Genomic DNA, 15,405 nt, shown 5'->3' on the forward strand with positions numbered 1-15,405 from the left:
GCTAGTGGAAGGGATAGGGAACAGCCAGACTATGGTAGAAAAGTCTTTTATTCTATGGGTCAGGCCCCGTCTGGCCAGGCCTGGGCCTGGGCTTGGGAATAGCTGCGCAGAGCCATCCTTCTTCCCTCCTTCTTCCTCCCACCTACTCCAGCTTCTCTTTGTCCTGCTTCTGGTCCTCCTCTAGTGCCATGGTTCTCTCTCGCTCCTTCACCAGCTGGACACCACAGTAGGTGACAAATAGGACAGCCAGAGTGGTCTGGGGGAACCCTGTGTGGGGAAGAGGTCATTGATGCCCAGGAGCAGGACCCCATCCTCAGTGACTCTTCTTCTAATGGCTCTCCTCACCTGATTGGCCCTCCCCACTGAGCCCCTGGGGTGTTGGGGTGGGGTGGGGGCCTTTCAGAAGGTCACAGACCTCAAGGTTGATGCCTGGCATTTCCTGTGTCCACAACCCCCCTGGCCCTCACCTGTGAGTAGCAGTCGCCTGGCAACCAGCTCTGTGAATTCAAGGCTGTTCAGGCTTACAAGGTTGTACATGATGATGGCCCAGAAGTTCATGGCTCCGAACAGGGCCCGGACCCTGCGAGACATCTGCTCCGACAAAGAGGCCTGCCCAGTCCAGGGAAGCATTGGCAGTGGGACGAGAGGGCCAGGGGAAAGAGGACATGCTTGGTCAGAGGCCCTGCCTACATGGCTACCCTGGGTCCTGGGCATATGGTTGGGTCTCTGAAAGTCCCCAGGTCAGCCTTCCCTCATTGTTAAAGATGGGAATACTGAGTACCAGAGAGATGGGAGGGCCTGACCAACACAGCCTGGCCCAGGTGCCCACACCCCACAGAACGGGGTGCTAGATACCTGCAGGGGGAGCCATTGCCCTGACAACAGGGACGTTGTGTTGAGAAAGTTCTGGACTGGGGGCCAAATGTGAGAGCAGTAGTGCCACCCTCTGCAGTGATTTAGCCAACTCCTGCCCCAGACCTCCTGCCACTCACCTCAATTTGTGCTAGGGGCCCCCACTCTGCCAGCTTCTGCACCCAGAGCTCAAAGTTGAGGCCAAAGCAGTTAAGGAATGACCACAGGTAAACAATATCACAAGGTCCAAGCCACAGAGTAGTGATGGCAAATGTGGCCACAGTGGCCCCCAGCTCTGGGATCACCTCAGAGTGCTCCCCACCAATGTGATCATACACATACCTGCAAGAAAGGCAGGAGAAAGGACCAGAGGGAATGTGGGGGAAGGCAGGTAGGAGAGGGACAAAGGGTACACAGCAGGGGCAGCCCCATTCAACAGTATCATCCTGGGCACATCCAGCATGCCTGACCTCAGGTGGCTGCTCCTCCTCTCCCAACTTCAGAATGTGGAAGGCTCAGCTTTGAACTTCATATCTCTTCATTCATTCCCGAAGTGATCTCATCCAGACCCAAGACTCTGAACCCTGTCTCTATGCTGATGAGCCCAAATCTGAGTCTTTAGCCTGCTCTCTTGACTCATACATCCGTCACTAGACATCTCACTTGGATGACTGATTCCCCCATCCCTGTCCAAACCCGCTGCATCCTCATCTCAGATAATGACACTTCCAGCAATTCAGTTGCATCTGGAAGCCTTGGCGCCATCTTGGACCGTCAGTTCTTCTCTCCACATCCAAGCCAGCAAGTTCTATGGGCTCCACACAGTCCTGACTGCTGCTTGCCACCCCCACTGCCACCACCCTTGTCCAGCAGGTCATCCCCTGTCATAGATTACTGCAAAAGTCTCTTAAGTCATTTCCATGCTTCTGCCTTTGGACCCCTACCATCTGTTCTCCACACAGCAACAAGAGGCATCTCAAAGGGTTTAAGTCAGATCACATGACTTCCCCAATCAAACCCTCCCCCAATGGCTCCCTATTGCAGTTAGACTAAACTACCTACCTACTAAGGCTAGGAGTCCCACGATGTCTGGTTTCTGCCACCCTCCCTGACTTCATCACCCACCATTTCCCCCTAATGTTGTCGCCTTACTTGCCTTCCCGTCCCTCCAACAAACACGGCTGGCTCCTGCCTCAAGCCTATGCACTTGTTCCTTCTCCTTGGAATTCTCTTCCCTAGATTTCCTTATCACTCAAGTCTCAGTTTGAATATCATTGCACAGAGGCCTGCACAGACCACAACTGTAGAAGCTTCTGTCCTGTGGCCAACCTCTATTCCATTACACTAGTTTCACTTTTTTCATAACACCACTTTCTAAAATGATCTTATTTATGTGTTTGTTTACCTGTTTATGGTCTGTTTATCCCCAGTAGACTGTAAACTCCAATTCAAGGCCTTTGTCATATTCACTGTTGTAAATCCCCAGTGCCCAGAACAGTGCCTGGCACATAGTAGGTACTCAATAAGTACTTGTTACATGCATTCAGTAGAAGACCCACTGAGTAAGGCCTCCCCATGCCTAGACCTCTTCATTTCCAATGGTTTCTTCTCCACACCATCTCAGCCACCTGCTCCCATGGCCATACTCCCAACTTTGGCACCACTTGAATTTTCATTGCTTCCAAGTTACCATTCTCCCCCCATCCCCTCCAGATGTGGCCCCCCAAATCCAGTTCTTCAATCTCATTGATCCCTCCCCCTCTTCCTCACCTTGAGACTCTATCTTTCCTGCCCTCTTTAACTGGCTTCAATTCAATAAGTCATCATTGTAAAGAACCTAAAGCCCCTTATCCTTCAATTCTTCCTTCTTGCCTGTCTGGGAGAGCCTGATCACCCGCGTTCTCACTTCCACTCAAGAAGCTAAAATCTCACAACTTCACATATCAAAGTCCATATGTCCACTGCCTCCACCCCCACCTGGGCTCTCAATGCCAAGGTTTCTCTAGTCAGCTTCTTCTGCCATGCTCTGCAGTGGGTACTCCACCCTTATCACTTCCCCAGCTGTGAGTGCATGTGGTGGGTGAGCTAGCCAAGAGGAAAGGTGGCACAGTGATGCCCAACCCTGCATCTGTCAGCCGGTGACCTTGTCTCCTACTTCGTGGAGAAAACTGAAGCCTTCAGGTGGATCCTTTACTTTTCTACACTAACCTGACACCCTGTATCCATGCTAGCTTCTCTTTCTCCTCCCTGTCCTGAGGCTGAGCCTCTGCTTAGCACTGGTTCCATTGCCTCCTCCCTCCTTGGGGACCTCACCCTATCAATCACCCCTCTATCCTGCCTCCCCAACTTATAGTTCCTCTTAGCAACAAACCGTGGCCCATTATTTGCTATCTTAAGACACCTCACTTCTCCCTTTAGCAATTCCTCTGTCATCCCCCTCAGTAGCTAGCTTCCAACAGCAGCCTGTGACCCAGCTGCCCCAGTCCTTCTAGCTCCAATCTCAGCTATACCTCTCCTCTTCTTGACTTTCTCTCCTTGGAACTTATGCACTCCCAAGGACTAAAGACCACCCTCCCACACTCAATGCTCAGAGCTGCATCCATCCTCCAGACTTCTCTGAACCCCAGGCCTTCACACCCAACCACCACAAGGACCTCTCCCACTCCAACCATTTCTCTCATATCCAGTGCCCCACCCATATCCAAACCTCTGTCTTTCACCTAGACCTCTGTGACGACCTTCTTCTTCCTTCCTCTGGCCCAGGGCTTATCTTTTAAAGCGTGGACCATCTCTTCACTGCCGGGCTCAGATACCTGGCAGGATGACTGTGACCACTGCCCCACTCCACCCCACCCCAACTCACTTGCAAAGCCAGTCGTTGATGCCACGGTCAAAGTGCCTGAGGAAGGAGAGCGGATGTGTGTGAATCAGCCAGGAAGAAAGTTCCAGGGGAATAGGGGAAAAAGGCTAGCGGGAGGTGGGGACTGTAGGGGCGTGCCCCCCAGATCTCCTTGCACTCACGTTTCCGCGAAGACGTAGAGTGCTGTGATGCACTTGGGAGGCTGGGGTGGATCCAAGTGGTCGAGGCGTGCCACAGTGTTGACCACACCAAAGAGGACAGCCGCCTTCACCCAGTCATACACCAGATTTGAGTAGGCTAGGCCAGCTGGGGGCAGGGTGTCATCACTGCCTGGAGGGCATCGTGCTGGTCTCCGCTCCCCAGATCCCCCAAATCATGGTGGGGAGGCACAGAGCCCGGCCCTCCCCTATGGCCCCTCTGGGCAGGTTTGCAGGTCTGGGGAGAGATCCTGGCCCCTGGTCCACCCCCATGGAGACCTCAACCCCCCCCACACGTCCTAGGGGAGGAGCTGGGCCCGGCCCAACCCAGGGAGACCCCATCCAGGTGGTGGAAACTGTCCCAAGGCCCTTGTGAGGTGGGCTCTGCCCCTACCTCTCTGGCTTCTCAGAACAAAGCTAACTCCAAGTCCTAGACATTTCAAAGAATAAATCCCAGCTCCCCCACCCTTGGATAGGTGCTGTGGCCTCTCTGGGTGTTAGCTTCCCCAGGAGTGATGCCAGGGGGTGCAGAGGGTGTGTCTTTCTGTCTTTCCTGGTCCCTGTTCTGTCCCAGATGCGCACCCACCGAGGGCGCTGTCCGGGAGGCGGTTGGCAAACTTGAGGTCACTGGGGATGGTGAGGATATAGAAGAAGTGGAAGAAGATGTCCACGGCTATGATGGTCACCACGCTGAGGCCGGCCTGGGCCCGGATGCGCCACAGCTCACCCTCTTGCCTCACCGGCTCCACCTGGCTCATCTGGGGGATGCAAAGTGTCTGAGTGGGGAGGCAAGCCCTGCTGGGGGAATCCTGTCTGAATGGGGAATCACCAACTGCCTGGGGATCAGAGGATGAGGGGAAACGGGGCTTTATCCTGGCAGCCATGCTTGAGAGTGGAGTCACCTTTCCACCCTTTGATCCCCGTCTGAGCAGGGAATGTGACCCCATACTGGGGTCTGAGGAGGTAAGGTATTATGGCTTCATCTGGGAGTAATGCCTGGGGTGAGGACACAGCCTGCCCTGGGAGTCCTGGCTGAGATGGGAGCCTCTGTCTGAAGAGGAAGTCCCAGGCCTGTGCTGGAAGCTCACAGGGTGTCCCCTCACCTGGGCATGGAAGCGATCAAAGGTCATGATGGGCCCGAAGAAGAAGAAAGGCAGGTAGAAGTTGTACTTGAGCAGGTCAGCTAGGGAGTAGCGGCGGTCAGGGTGGGCACAGCTCTCCAGCGCAAAGCTGGTACAACGCAGCACTGTGAAACCGCTGCCCCCATGAAACAGCACCTCTTGAAGATCAAAAGTGCCTGTTACAAACCCGCTCTGGATGGGAGAGAACAGGCCGCCAGCTCACCAGGTGCCCCCGTCTCTGGGAAGCCCACCCAGCTTCCCACAGGGGCCCAGCCTTGTCCTGCCCCTTCCTCTCTTGCAGAGCCAATCCACACTGGCCACTGAGTGCTAATTCGCATTAGTGCTTGGATAGAGCAGGGAACGAGCTAGACACATCCCTGCTGTTGTGGAGGGGACCACTATGGGGGGGGGGGTATGTGCCACATTCAAAGGTTTAGAGACAGGTGGGAGAGTGAAGGAAATTCTTAGGGGAGATTCTGGAAGCAAGGGCTTTGGATGGGGTGAGAAGTTTGGGGTCCTATTTCTGTACCCTCCACCTTTGCCCCTCCCCAGTGCACACCTGCCAGGAGATCAGGGGATCCAGCTTGAAGGAGGCAAGGCTGACTAGGCCCAGGCCAAGACAGAGCCAGGGCTGGCCCAAGAGTGAGGCCACATAGAGACTGACACAGTGACCAAACAGCAGCAGCAGGTACCAAGGGCCCATCGTGCCCAGCACAGCCAGAGCCCCATACACAGCATACATCCAGGAGCGGAGCTGTGAACAGGGAGAAGGAATGGCTTATCTAACCATACAAATGGAGGTGGGACCCCAACCCTTGTAGCTTAGGGGAAGCTGGCAGGGGGGCTGGGGTGGCCCAGGTCCAGCTCACCTGGGGGGCAACCATTGTGCAGAGTTTAGCAAACAGCACATGTCCAGAGAGGGCGAAGACGATGACATTGCGGAAGGAGGTGAACCACATCACCCACTCGAAGTCAGCCACGTCCTGGAGCGGGCCCGGGCAGGTTAAGCAGGGGCAGGAGGCAGGATGGGCTGGCACTTGGGCTGATCAGAGTCCTAGTGCCTCCCCAGCCCCCGTATTCTTGTGCATTAGAGGACAGCCATGGCTGGCAGGCCCTTGCCTTCCCCTCTGAGGGAAGTACCAGCCAGGTAGGTAGAAAGAAGCGAGGGGCCCATGTGAGCTGCCCTACCCCTCAGAGCTCCCCCTCTGTTCAGCATATTGCCTGACATTCCAGCATTATGGCATTGTTCCTGGGAAAGATGGTGCTGGAAGCCCCTGCTGAAGCATGTCTCAGTTTAACTTTTCCTAAATGAGCAGTGTCTGGGGGCGGGTTTGATGTGGCCCCAGGAGGACACAGGTTGAATCAGTGAGAGAAACTGAAGGTTCTGGAGCTCAAGCCAGGGACCTTTCTCACTGGGAGCCCTCAGTTACATGGGAACATCTAGAATGGGGGGATAGTTGGGAAGGGTCTGGGATGAGAGAGACATGCCGGGGATCCGGGACCTCAGTCAGGGACACTGGGGCATGGGGGACCTACCATCTTCCGGCCAATGTACTCCCAGCCAGGTCGCACGGACTCCCGGAAGGCCTTCCTGTGGGCCCCATCTGAGAACAGAGTGTGGCCTCAGTGGGCGCCGGGGGGACTTCACACCCACACCTTTGCCTGCCCCTACAGCAAGGCTGACCCCCACCCTACTGGGGAGGGAATGGGTCTAGGTCTGTCTGTGCCTCTTCTCTGTGGGTCTTACTGTGTGTCTTGGGCCAGGTCTCTATGACTGTCTCCCTGAGTGTCTCAGTCTCTCTCTGGGGCCGGTCTCTGTCAGTGTCTTTCCCTGTGACTACACCTACCTCAGTTCAGACCCCTGGAATATTCTGGGTCTGGAGTCTTTAAGTTTATGGCCTTGCTGGGTGGAAGCCTGAGGACACAGGGAAAGAAGGGTCCCACCCACCCTGTGCTCCAGAGTCCGGCTGTTACCTTGTGAAGCTTCAAGGAGGCCTCGGCCAGCATAGGCCAGAGCCCCACTCAGCACCAGGGAGTACAAGCCCAGCTCCGTTGTGGGCAACGTGGTCCTGATGCCCATAGCCTCGATGGGACTGGGGAAGACAGATTGGGTGAGGGTATTGCCACCCCCCAGCCCCGCCTAGCCCCACAGAGGTGATGGGGATCCCATTCGGAAGAGAGATTGCCCCTCTTCCCCTTCAGGGATCTCATGCTATTATCCTACCCTATCCCTTCCTGCCCCCACTCCCCCCTACTCCTCCCAGATGCCATAACATCGGGCTCCACTTCCTAGCTGCTGCTCTAGCTCCCACCCTTCCCTTTGGAGGCTTTTGAAAGCATAATCTTGACTCTCAGCTTGCCTGCCTCACCTTCATTTACTCCTTCATACCTTCCAGGTGGACCGGCCCCCCTCTTTGCTCAAATTGCTCCTGCCAGGACCTCAGATAACCTTAACACAGAGGTACCCCACCTGTATCACCTCAGTCATGTTTCTCTTCCTCAGGGTCCCCAACCCCCTCAGTGAACCTCCGTCAGCTCCTGACAATGCCGCCCCTCCCGCTAGTGCCCCCTTCTCTGATTCCCACACCCCTCTAGAGCTGCTTTACTTCCCTGAGGTCTCCTGGCCTCCCAGGTCCGATCCCCAGCATTAGGCTTCCTTACCTCATTCAGCTTCCAGCCTCTCACTGATTCCCATTGCCCCAACGGGTTCCTGAGCCCCGGCCTGCCACTTCCCTGGTCCCTGCCTGTGTCCGTGGCCACACCAGCCCACTCTCTCAATGCTTGGGTATTCGGGCCCTGGATGCCAGCTGGAGGCTGTGCTATTTGAAGAGGTGCCCTGGGGGTTGTGGGTGTGGGGCCAAGCAGGGCCGGTTGGGCACCGGGGAGGGTGCTGGCTACTGTCCAAGGTGCTGACCGGTATCGGGCTCAGGGTGAGCCTAGCCACTCCCTTCTTCCAGGGCCTAGTTCATCCCCAGCAGTCCTGTTGGGCCATCTCCTCCTGTGCCCCTCCTATGCTCCAGCCTGGCCTTAGGCTTTCCCAAGGGTGCACAGTTAAAAGACCCAGCAGTTAACAGACCCAGGGCCAAATTAAGAGGAGGAACGTGTCTAGGCACCGTCTTGGGCTAGGCCAGGCTGGGCCAAGAGGAGGCTGGCATGACCCTGTCTCCCACCCGTGATCCTCCCCGAAATTTCCCTTACCAGCACTGCAACCAGCTCTCCTGGGCCCCCACAGTCAGCATTCTCCCCACTACTGAGACAGAGGGGCCATGGACCAGAGAGAGGCAGGGACCCGTCAAGGTCACACAGTGAGCCTGGGATGGGATTGTGTGTTCCTAGGGGAATCTCAGATAAGAGAAGACCATTGCTGCCCCTGTCCATACCAGGGGGCTTCCCGGACTCTGTACTGTTGGCCTGAGGGCTGAGGCACCTCCTCACCCGCCAGGTGGGGGAGGGAGGCCCGGAGGATCGGGTTAATGGAGCAGGAGCTTGAAACCGGAGCACGGTGAAGAGCCCGCGAAATAGCTTTGTCAGCTGCCTCCCACTTGCCACTTTCCAATTTTAGCTCCCCATGGCCGGTGCGGGGTGTCCCCAGTGAGGCCTCCGTGAGCAGAGCCCGGGCTGGCCCCCAGCCTGAGACCTCTTCCGGCAGACCCCTGGACTGGGGCCCCCATTGGACACAGCGGTGCCCCCGTCCCCAGGACCTGCCTACCTCAGGTACACCTGCAGTGAAGACTGCTTTGGGGTCTAAAGTCTGGGATGAGGGGCCTGAGGTGGGTTCCACAGGTCTCAAGGACCCCAGAGTGGCTGCATCCCCGGCTGGCACTGACCTTGAGGAGGCTGTGAGGGACCCTGGCACACTGCCCACCTCGGGGCTCCGGGGTCCTGCGTCCGACCGTGCGTCCGTCCGACCAGCTAGGCTCTGGGGCCACAGTGAGGTGTGTCCAGCCCTGGGGTCCCCACCCCCTCAAGGCTATGAGCGATGAGTGGTGACAGCAGGAGGAGGGTGGAGGAGGGTGGAGGAGGGCAGGGAGGAGGTGGCCTTCCTGGAGCGGAGCTGAGCAGAGTGGAGCCAAGCCGAGCACTGCAGAGCTTCTGGCCACAGGGAGCCGCAGGGAGGATCATGGGGGGGCAGGGTTGGGGGAAGGGGTGGCCAGTGGCATAGGTTCTAACAGGGACACCTGGGCCCCACTTCAGCCTGCCTCTTCTGCTCTGTAGAGCCTGTGCCTCCCTCTCACTGCTGGCCAGGACTCCTCTCTTCCAGGAAGACTTCTGGGCAGTCCCCACCGACCTCTTGTGAGCCCTGCCCCCACTGCACGCATTCACAAGCACACTTCATGCTCAGCTCCATATTCTAGCCCACACCTTTATGAGTGAACTCCCAAGGGCAGAACCATACAGCCCCCTGCTCTGCCTTATTTCATTATGCTCAGAGTCCTAACTGGCCAGGCATTGGTGCCTGAGGGAGGACTGGCTTGACTAGTAGGATTGGAACTGTCAGGAGACATGTGGCAGGGGGGGGTCCCATACTCCAGTCGTGTCTCATATGCAGTTGCTCAGGGGGAGGGGTGCTAGTAGGGTCACTTGGCAAGGCTTAAGTAGGTTCCTGGAATGGCTGGCATCCTTTTGAATGTCCCTATCCAACTGGGAGCCCTGTAAGGGCAACAGGACAGAGCTGTACTTGTGGAAGGGGCAGCCAAGGCCTCAGCCCAGCCTTCCCCCAATGGGGAAGGGTATTCTGAAGAACCCACCAAGAGGATGGGAACATCTGGCAGTCTTCCTTTAGGATGAGGACCTCAGAATCTAGGGTAGCTGAATACACTTGTGCCATGTCTTTGGAGGCCAGTTCATGCATGTGCAGGGAGCAGGGTCTGAGGCGTGGAGGGTTAAAGGAGCTTTGTGACTGTGACAAGTCACAGGACAGGTCCTAGAGCTGCTGCTGATCCTCTCCATAGAGAGCCATAGGCTCGGCTGCTTCCTGCATCCCTCTCCCACCCCCTAGCAGGGGAGCTTCCAGAGCCTGACCAAGACCCGGGAAGGGGAAAGAGAGTCTCCTACCCTTCCATGATGCCCTTAGGCAATGAACTTCCTCCCAAGCAGACACATTGGCCCAGAGGAAGCAGCATACATACCCCATAGAACAACACAGAGGCTTTCATCACGGGTGCCCAGCCCTGGGAAGTGTACACTGAAATTGCTGCACCATATAGGGGCTGGGGGAGGGCTGCAGGTGGGCTCATGGGCACTAGGGGAGGCCAGTGTCAGGGACAGATGCCTGAGCAAGACTGAGTTAGGGAGTGCTTCCTATACAGGGGTGGGTGTGGGGGCACACCTGAGCAGACTCCTGAGGTAAAGAGTCAATGGTGGTTAGAAGGGTAGTAAGTTAATCACAGCAGCTGGGCAATGATTCTAAGGCTTTACATGGACTAACTCCTTTTCATGTCACCACAACTCCTAGGGAGGGTGTTACCATTGTTTGACAGTTGGTAGAAAAGGATACTGACCCACAAGGAGGTCAGCCCCATAAGCTTCTGGAACTGATTGCCCTGCAGGAGTAAGAACCCCACCACTCACCGATCCTGGGTGCAAGCGGAGACCAGTCTGGGCCAGCCGTCCAGCTGGTAACCCCATGAGGCTCGGAGAGAAGGGCTCAGAAAAGTAGTTCAGAGCACAGGTTCAGCCAGCTGACTTGCACCGAGCCCAAGATCTGCCTCGCTGGGGGGATCCACTTCTCAGAGCCTCAGAGTCTCATCTGTAAGTGGACCTGCTCTCTTATTTATTGGGCTTTTGGGGGGATTCTGTGACTTATTCCATGAAGGGCCTGGCTCACTGAATTCCTCACAAAGAGAGATACAGATGCCTCACTCCAGAAGCCCAGAAAGGTAAGGCTCACGCAGCAGGAGCTGGGCCCCAGGTGACCCCATGCAGTGGGGTCTGCAGGGAGCTGGGCATTTGGGGATGGCAGCCCGGATAGAAGGCTGGGGAGGGTTCTTGGACCTGGCGCTGGACAGTCCAAGGCCAGCTCCTCCCTATATGAGAGGGGCGGTGAGGGAGGGTGCCCGGCATGTCCAGCCCACAAAACAAGGGCAGGAAGCTGACTAGGCTTTGATTGGCACAAGGGCCTGGGGTCAGCCTCCCGAATGCCACCAGGGCCACTGGGAAAGATGCAGTGGGCAGGGGGGGCAATTCTCTCAAGTCTCAGCATCCCTTGTCATTTCTCAGTATGTTGTTACTTAAAGTAAAAATTCATAGAAAATATCCTGTGTCTATGATTGTGTTTTGTGTCAGTTGTATGTGTGTATGTTTGGTGTTGCGTGTTGTTTGTGGCACGTGTTGTGTTTGTGTATGCTGCATGCACTTTGTGTGTGCATGTGTGTTGTGTATATGTGTGTGTGATGTGTGTACTGTGTTTGTGTGTCTATGCAAGGCTTACACCGTAGGCAGTGCCTGTGGAGAGGAGATAGGGCAGCTGTGGGCTCGCTGGAGGTGCAGAGGGAGAGGTGAGGCTGGTTCTGGCCGCTGCAGATGGTGGCTCAAGGGAGGACCCCCGCTGCAGACCATCGTCCCTGAGCTCCTGAAAGCAGGGAGGGGCCCAGTGGTGATGGAATGTACTCAGGGCTCCAAAGGGCCTGAGGCAGGCTACGCCCTCGTCCGGCTCAGCTGCAGTGCCCCAGAGGCCTTCATGGGGACGGTGGCCCCACCGCACCCACAGCTCGACCAGGCTCACCTGTCAGTGTTGGAACCTGAGCACCCAGGCTGGCAGCACCTGCGTGGGGTGCAGCCAGGGGGAGTCCGCACCTGAGGCCTCTCCACCACCCGCCTCTTTACTTGTCCTTGCCCCTCTCTCCCCCTCCTACCACTTCTGACTCTGTGAAGGGATCTTGGTGTTCTCATCTGTGAAAAGCGAGTCCAGCCCACCTGCTTCCCACTGGTGCCCACCCGCCCTGAGGGCTGGGGGTGCCTCCTCGGGGTCCCCAGGGACAGGTGGTGCTGCTCGGGAGGGGTCACGGGCACTCAGCTGGACGGACCAGGTTGTCCCACTCCCCGTCTGGCCCACCTGCATTAGATCATCAGGGCCCTAGTCCTTGGCCCCTTTGACAACCCCTCCCTTCTTTAAAAAGTTCTGCTCACTAGCTCTCCTCGGTCTTCCCCTTCCATCCCCCACCACCCATGCTTCAGGGAAATATGGACAGCCCCGTCCCTGCCCAGATCTGGGCGGTGAGCCCAGAAATCTCGGCACAGAAGGTGAGAGGCTGTGAGGGGCTGCATTGTCTCTGCATCCCATACCCCCCACCCCAACCTCTCCTTTGGCAAATCAGATTATCTCTGACTTGGGGAAGAGGCTGGCATGTGAGTGGCACTCACTGCCTGATTCAGGCAGGCTGGATGAGTGGATGGTGACCTGTAAGTCTGTCTCCCCAGCTGGCAGGGGACTTCCTCGAGCTCAGGGACCGTGTCTGTCTCACCTGATACCACCGTGCCTGGACGGTGGGGCTACTCAACAGGTGCTTGCTGAACTAACAGATGTCATACTGAGGGCTACCATTTATTGAGTGCTTACTGTGTGCTAGCCTCTGCTCTAGCACTTGACACTTTTTAAGTCAGCGACTCCTGTAGAGGGACTCTGATGGGGGATGGAGCAGACTTGGTCTAACTAAGCTGATGGCAGGTGCCAGCAGACGTGACAGGGGCCCCTGGCACGTGGTTCCACAGCAAAGCTCTCAAGACTGCCCGTAGAATCTGGAAGTTAAGACAGTTGTCATTATGCCCCCAGTTGGCCTAAGCAAGGACTGAACGCCCAGACTGACCTCTGCAAGATGCCAGTTAATCTGCTGACCCCAAAATAAGCAAACAAGCTTTACTACACCTGACTGCAGTTTTCCTGTCCACTCTCCTTCATGTAAAGCCTGTTTCATCTTTGTGGAATGAAAACAATCTATTGATATGTGTCCATTGTATAGAAGTAAAAGGCAACCTAATGATTAGCTCAATGTCTTTGAGCTATTCTTTGACACATATAACCGCAGCCCTTGAAGGAGGTTTCTCTTCCTGTCCCCGTTTTACAGATGACATGGAGGTTCAGGGAGGTCCAGTAACTCGCCTGATGCCACACAGCTGATGAATGGGGAAAGAGATGTGCCCCAGGTCCCCCACCAATGCAGACCCTGTGACTTGGTGCCCTTTCCTCTCTCAGACGCAGCCCTGAGCCAGGAAAGGCAGCAAAACCACCCTCGAGTGGTTAGGGTGTGGGTTATGCCACCCTGCACTTCCTGGAGGTGGCCCCTGCACCTCTGTCCATCCCAGAGGAAGGATAGCTGGTTATCCCTCCCAAGGACTCCATGGAGGGCCTGAGCCTGCACCCACACATGCTCAGATCACCCTGTGGGGCTTCCCATGCCAGCAAGGGAAGGTATGGACTACTGGGTCTGGTGCCCTGACTCTGTGTTGGGCCAACTCCTCACGGTCACACACTGTCCCCTCCCAGAACAGGGCCTCTCAGCCCCTCTGGCTCTGCCTGGCCATTTCCTTTCACAGGGAATCAGAAAAACTCTTCCCTTCCTGGAGCCCTAAGGAGCCCACCAGAGTCACTGATGGCCTTCACTACACCTTGCCAGGGGACCTCTAGACCTGTGTCTAGAGCATCCCCACCAGCACAGAGCACCTCCATGGCCCCACCTGAGGAAGGGCCTGAGTAGGCAGGTCCCAGGAACCCCAGGTGGCTTCCCTCTGGGAGGTCTCCACACAACATGTGTCCCCACATCTGTGAGTCACTGGGGAGTGACTGGTCTTCGTGTGTGTGTGTGTGTGTGTGTGTGTGTGTGTGTGCGGGGACACATGCCCTGTGGAGAGCCTGAGTCCAGAGCCGGCACTGTCTGGGGTGCACGAATGCACCATACAACTGCGTGCTCCTGAGTCTAGGTATTTCCATGCATCTACAGCTTTGTGGGGGCCTGTGTGTACACAGGTGCAGCCAAGGGGTCTGGTTGGTATGTGTGGCTGTGGTTGGTATATGTGGCCACCCTTCCCCATAGCTGTACATGCAGTGAAGCCCAGGGGACACTGACAGTTACAGAGGGACGTGGGGGCTCACCCCTATGTGGCCATGAGGGAGGGGCACCTCGACTTGGCCAGGACTCATGTCTCAGAATCCTCCTGCTCCAAAGCTCCTGCCCGCCCCCCTCCCCCCACCGGTATCCATGATCTGCAGCCTTTTGGGAGCAAATGGAAGGAATTCCTGGAGCAGCTGACTGGGGGTGGGCACTCCCACCCTGGCCAGTTGCTCTACTTGGAGGACCCTGCTTTTGTAGTCAGGCGGGCCAGGGTTAAATATTAGTCCAGCTTCTCTCTGTAAGCCTCAGTTTCTTCATCTGCAAAATAGGACTATCAATTCCCAGGTTACTATAGGACTAGGTCAGGCTTCCACAGATGCTCACTCATGGGGACCTGTGGCAAGTGTGAAAATAACCATTATTATTACAAGTCCAAAGGTCTGCATCTAAGGAAGAGCCTTGAGGAGTGGGCTGACAAAGTGGGTGGTAGTACATACCCCCATGTTTGCGAAGGCTGGGGTGGCCACAGAGCTGTGGAGGGGGAGCTGGGTGAAGGGGGGGTGTGCCCTGGCGAGGGGTGGGTGGGCTGGGGAGGCTGGCAGCTGGAGCCCTGAGAGCTGTCTGGTATGGATGGAGCCCTGTGGGCATGCAGGGCCTCCCAGCTAGGCCCAAGGCCACGGGTGATGAGCACCTGCCCCAGGGGCTGCATCTGTCTGTTCAGAGCTGGCTTGTCGTCCCAGGGCTCTCACTGGTGCCGAGCAGGTCGCCGGTCCTTCTCCCCTGCCATTGCCTGGCCTGTCTGGGCTCTCCACCAGGGCTTCTCCTTTGCCCTCCTGGTCTGAGGTGCAGGCTTTGCTCACCCTTGGGGAACTTCTTCTAGGAGAACTTCTTCTAGCTGAGGTGGTTGCCCCAGCTTGGCTTCCAGGAACAGATGGAGTCCTCTCCAGGCCTATGGCTGCCCCGTCCCTCCAGGCTGACACCCGGCGACCATCCTAGCACTGTCCGCCTTCTGCTGCCGCAGGGCCTGCAGAAAGACCCCTTTCACCTGGCCCAGGGTCTCATGGTACATTCGGAAATCCTCCTCCTTTCCACGCAGGGCACTGCCCAGGGCAGCCTTCAGCATTTCATTCTCTTCCACCTGGATGGCCAGTCTGGGCCACGTGAAGAAAGGGCTCAGTGTAGCCTTCACTGGCATACCTGTGCATCACGCATGTGCACAAGGATGCCGGGAACAAGGCTGCCAGCGTGGCTGCTCTTGGTCTCAGGTTCTCTCTGACCCATCCCCTCTTCCCCAGGACCCTGGGGGGACATCATGTGGCACTGACTCC

General features: G+C 56.7%; 2 protein-coding genes across 3 annotated transcripts in view; both read right to left on the bottom strand.

Annotated features, from left to right (window-relative positions):
• Positions 1 to 41: 41 nt before the first annotated feature.
• Positions 42 to 9,068, bottom strand: HHATL (hedgehog acyltransferase like). Of its 2 annotated transcripts, none has more exons than XM_055320865.1 (12): positions 8,858 to 9,068; positions 7,005 to 7,123; positions 6,567 to 6,634; positions 5,900 to 6,013; positions 5,590 to 5,784; positions 5,013 to 5,222; positions 4,496 to 4,667; positions 3,874 to 4,018; positions 3,716 to 3,751; positions 993 to 1,194; positions 468 to 609; positions 42 to 267 (listed from the first exon to the last, which is right to left on the bottom strand). In XM_055320865.1, exons 2-12 carry the CDS (start codon positions 7,108 to 7,110, stop codon positions 143 to 145), a joined length of 1,515 nt encoding a protein of 504 aa, XP_055176840.1. In that variant the 5' UTR covers positions 7,111 to 7,123; positions 8,858 to 9,068; the 3' UTR covers positions 42 to 142. The 2 variants fall into 2 exon arrangements, with proteins under 2 accessions (XP_055176840.1, XP_055176839.1); XM_055320864.1 differs by lacking the exon at positions 8,858 to 9,068 and adding an exon at positions 7,692 to 7,876.
• A 5,605-nt stretch (positions 9,069 to 14,673) lies between these two features.
• Positions 14,674 to 15,405, bottom strand: part of CCDC13 (coiled-coil domain containing 13) — a 38,325-nt gene continuing 37,593 nt past the window's right edge. The window contains exon 15 of the mRNA XM_055321513.1: positions 14,674 to 15,228. Coding sequence (XP_055177488.1) covers positions 15,027 to 15,228 — 202 coding nt within the window. The 3' untranslated portion in view covers positions 14,674 to 15,026. The remainder of the gene's footprint in view (positions 15,229 to 15,405) is intronic.

This window comes from Nyctereutes procyonoides, unplaced genomic scaffold (assembly GCF_905146905.1).
Source record: "Nyctereutes procyonoides isolate TBG_1078 unplaced genomic scaffold, NYPRO_anot_genome, whole genome shotgun sequence".
Taxonomy (NCBI): Eukaryota; Metazoa; Chordata; class Mammalia; order Carnivora; family Canidae; genus Nyctereutes; species Nyctereutes procyonoides.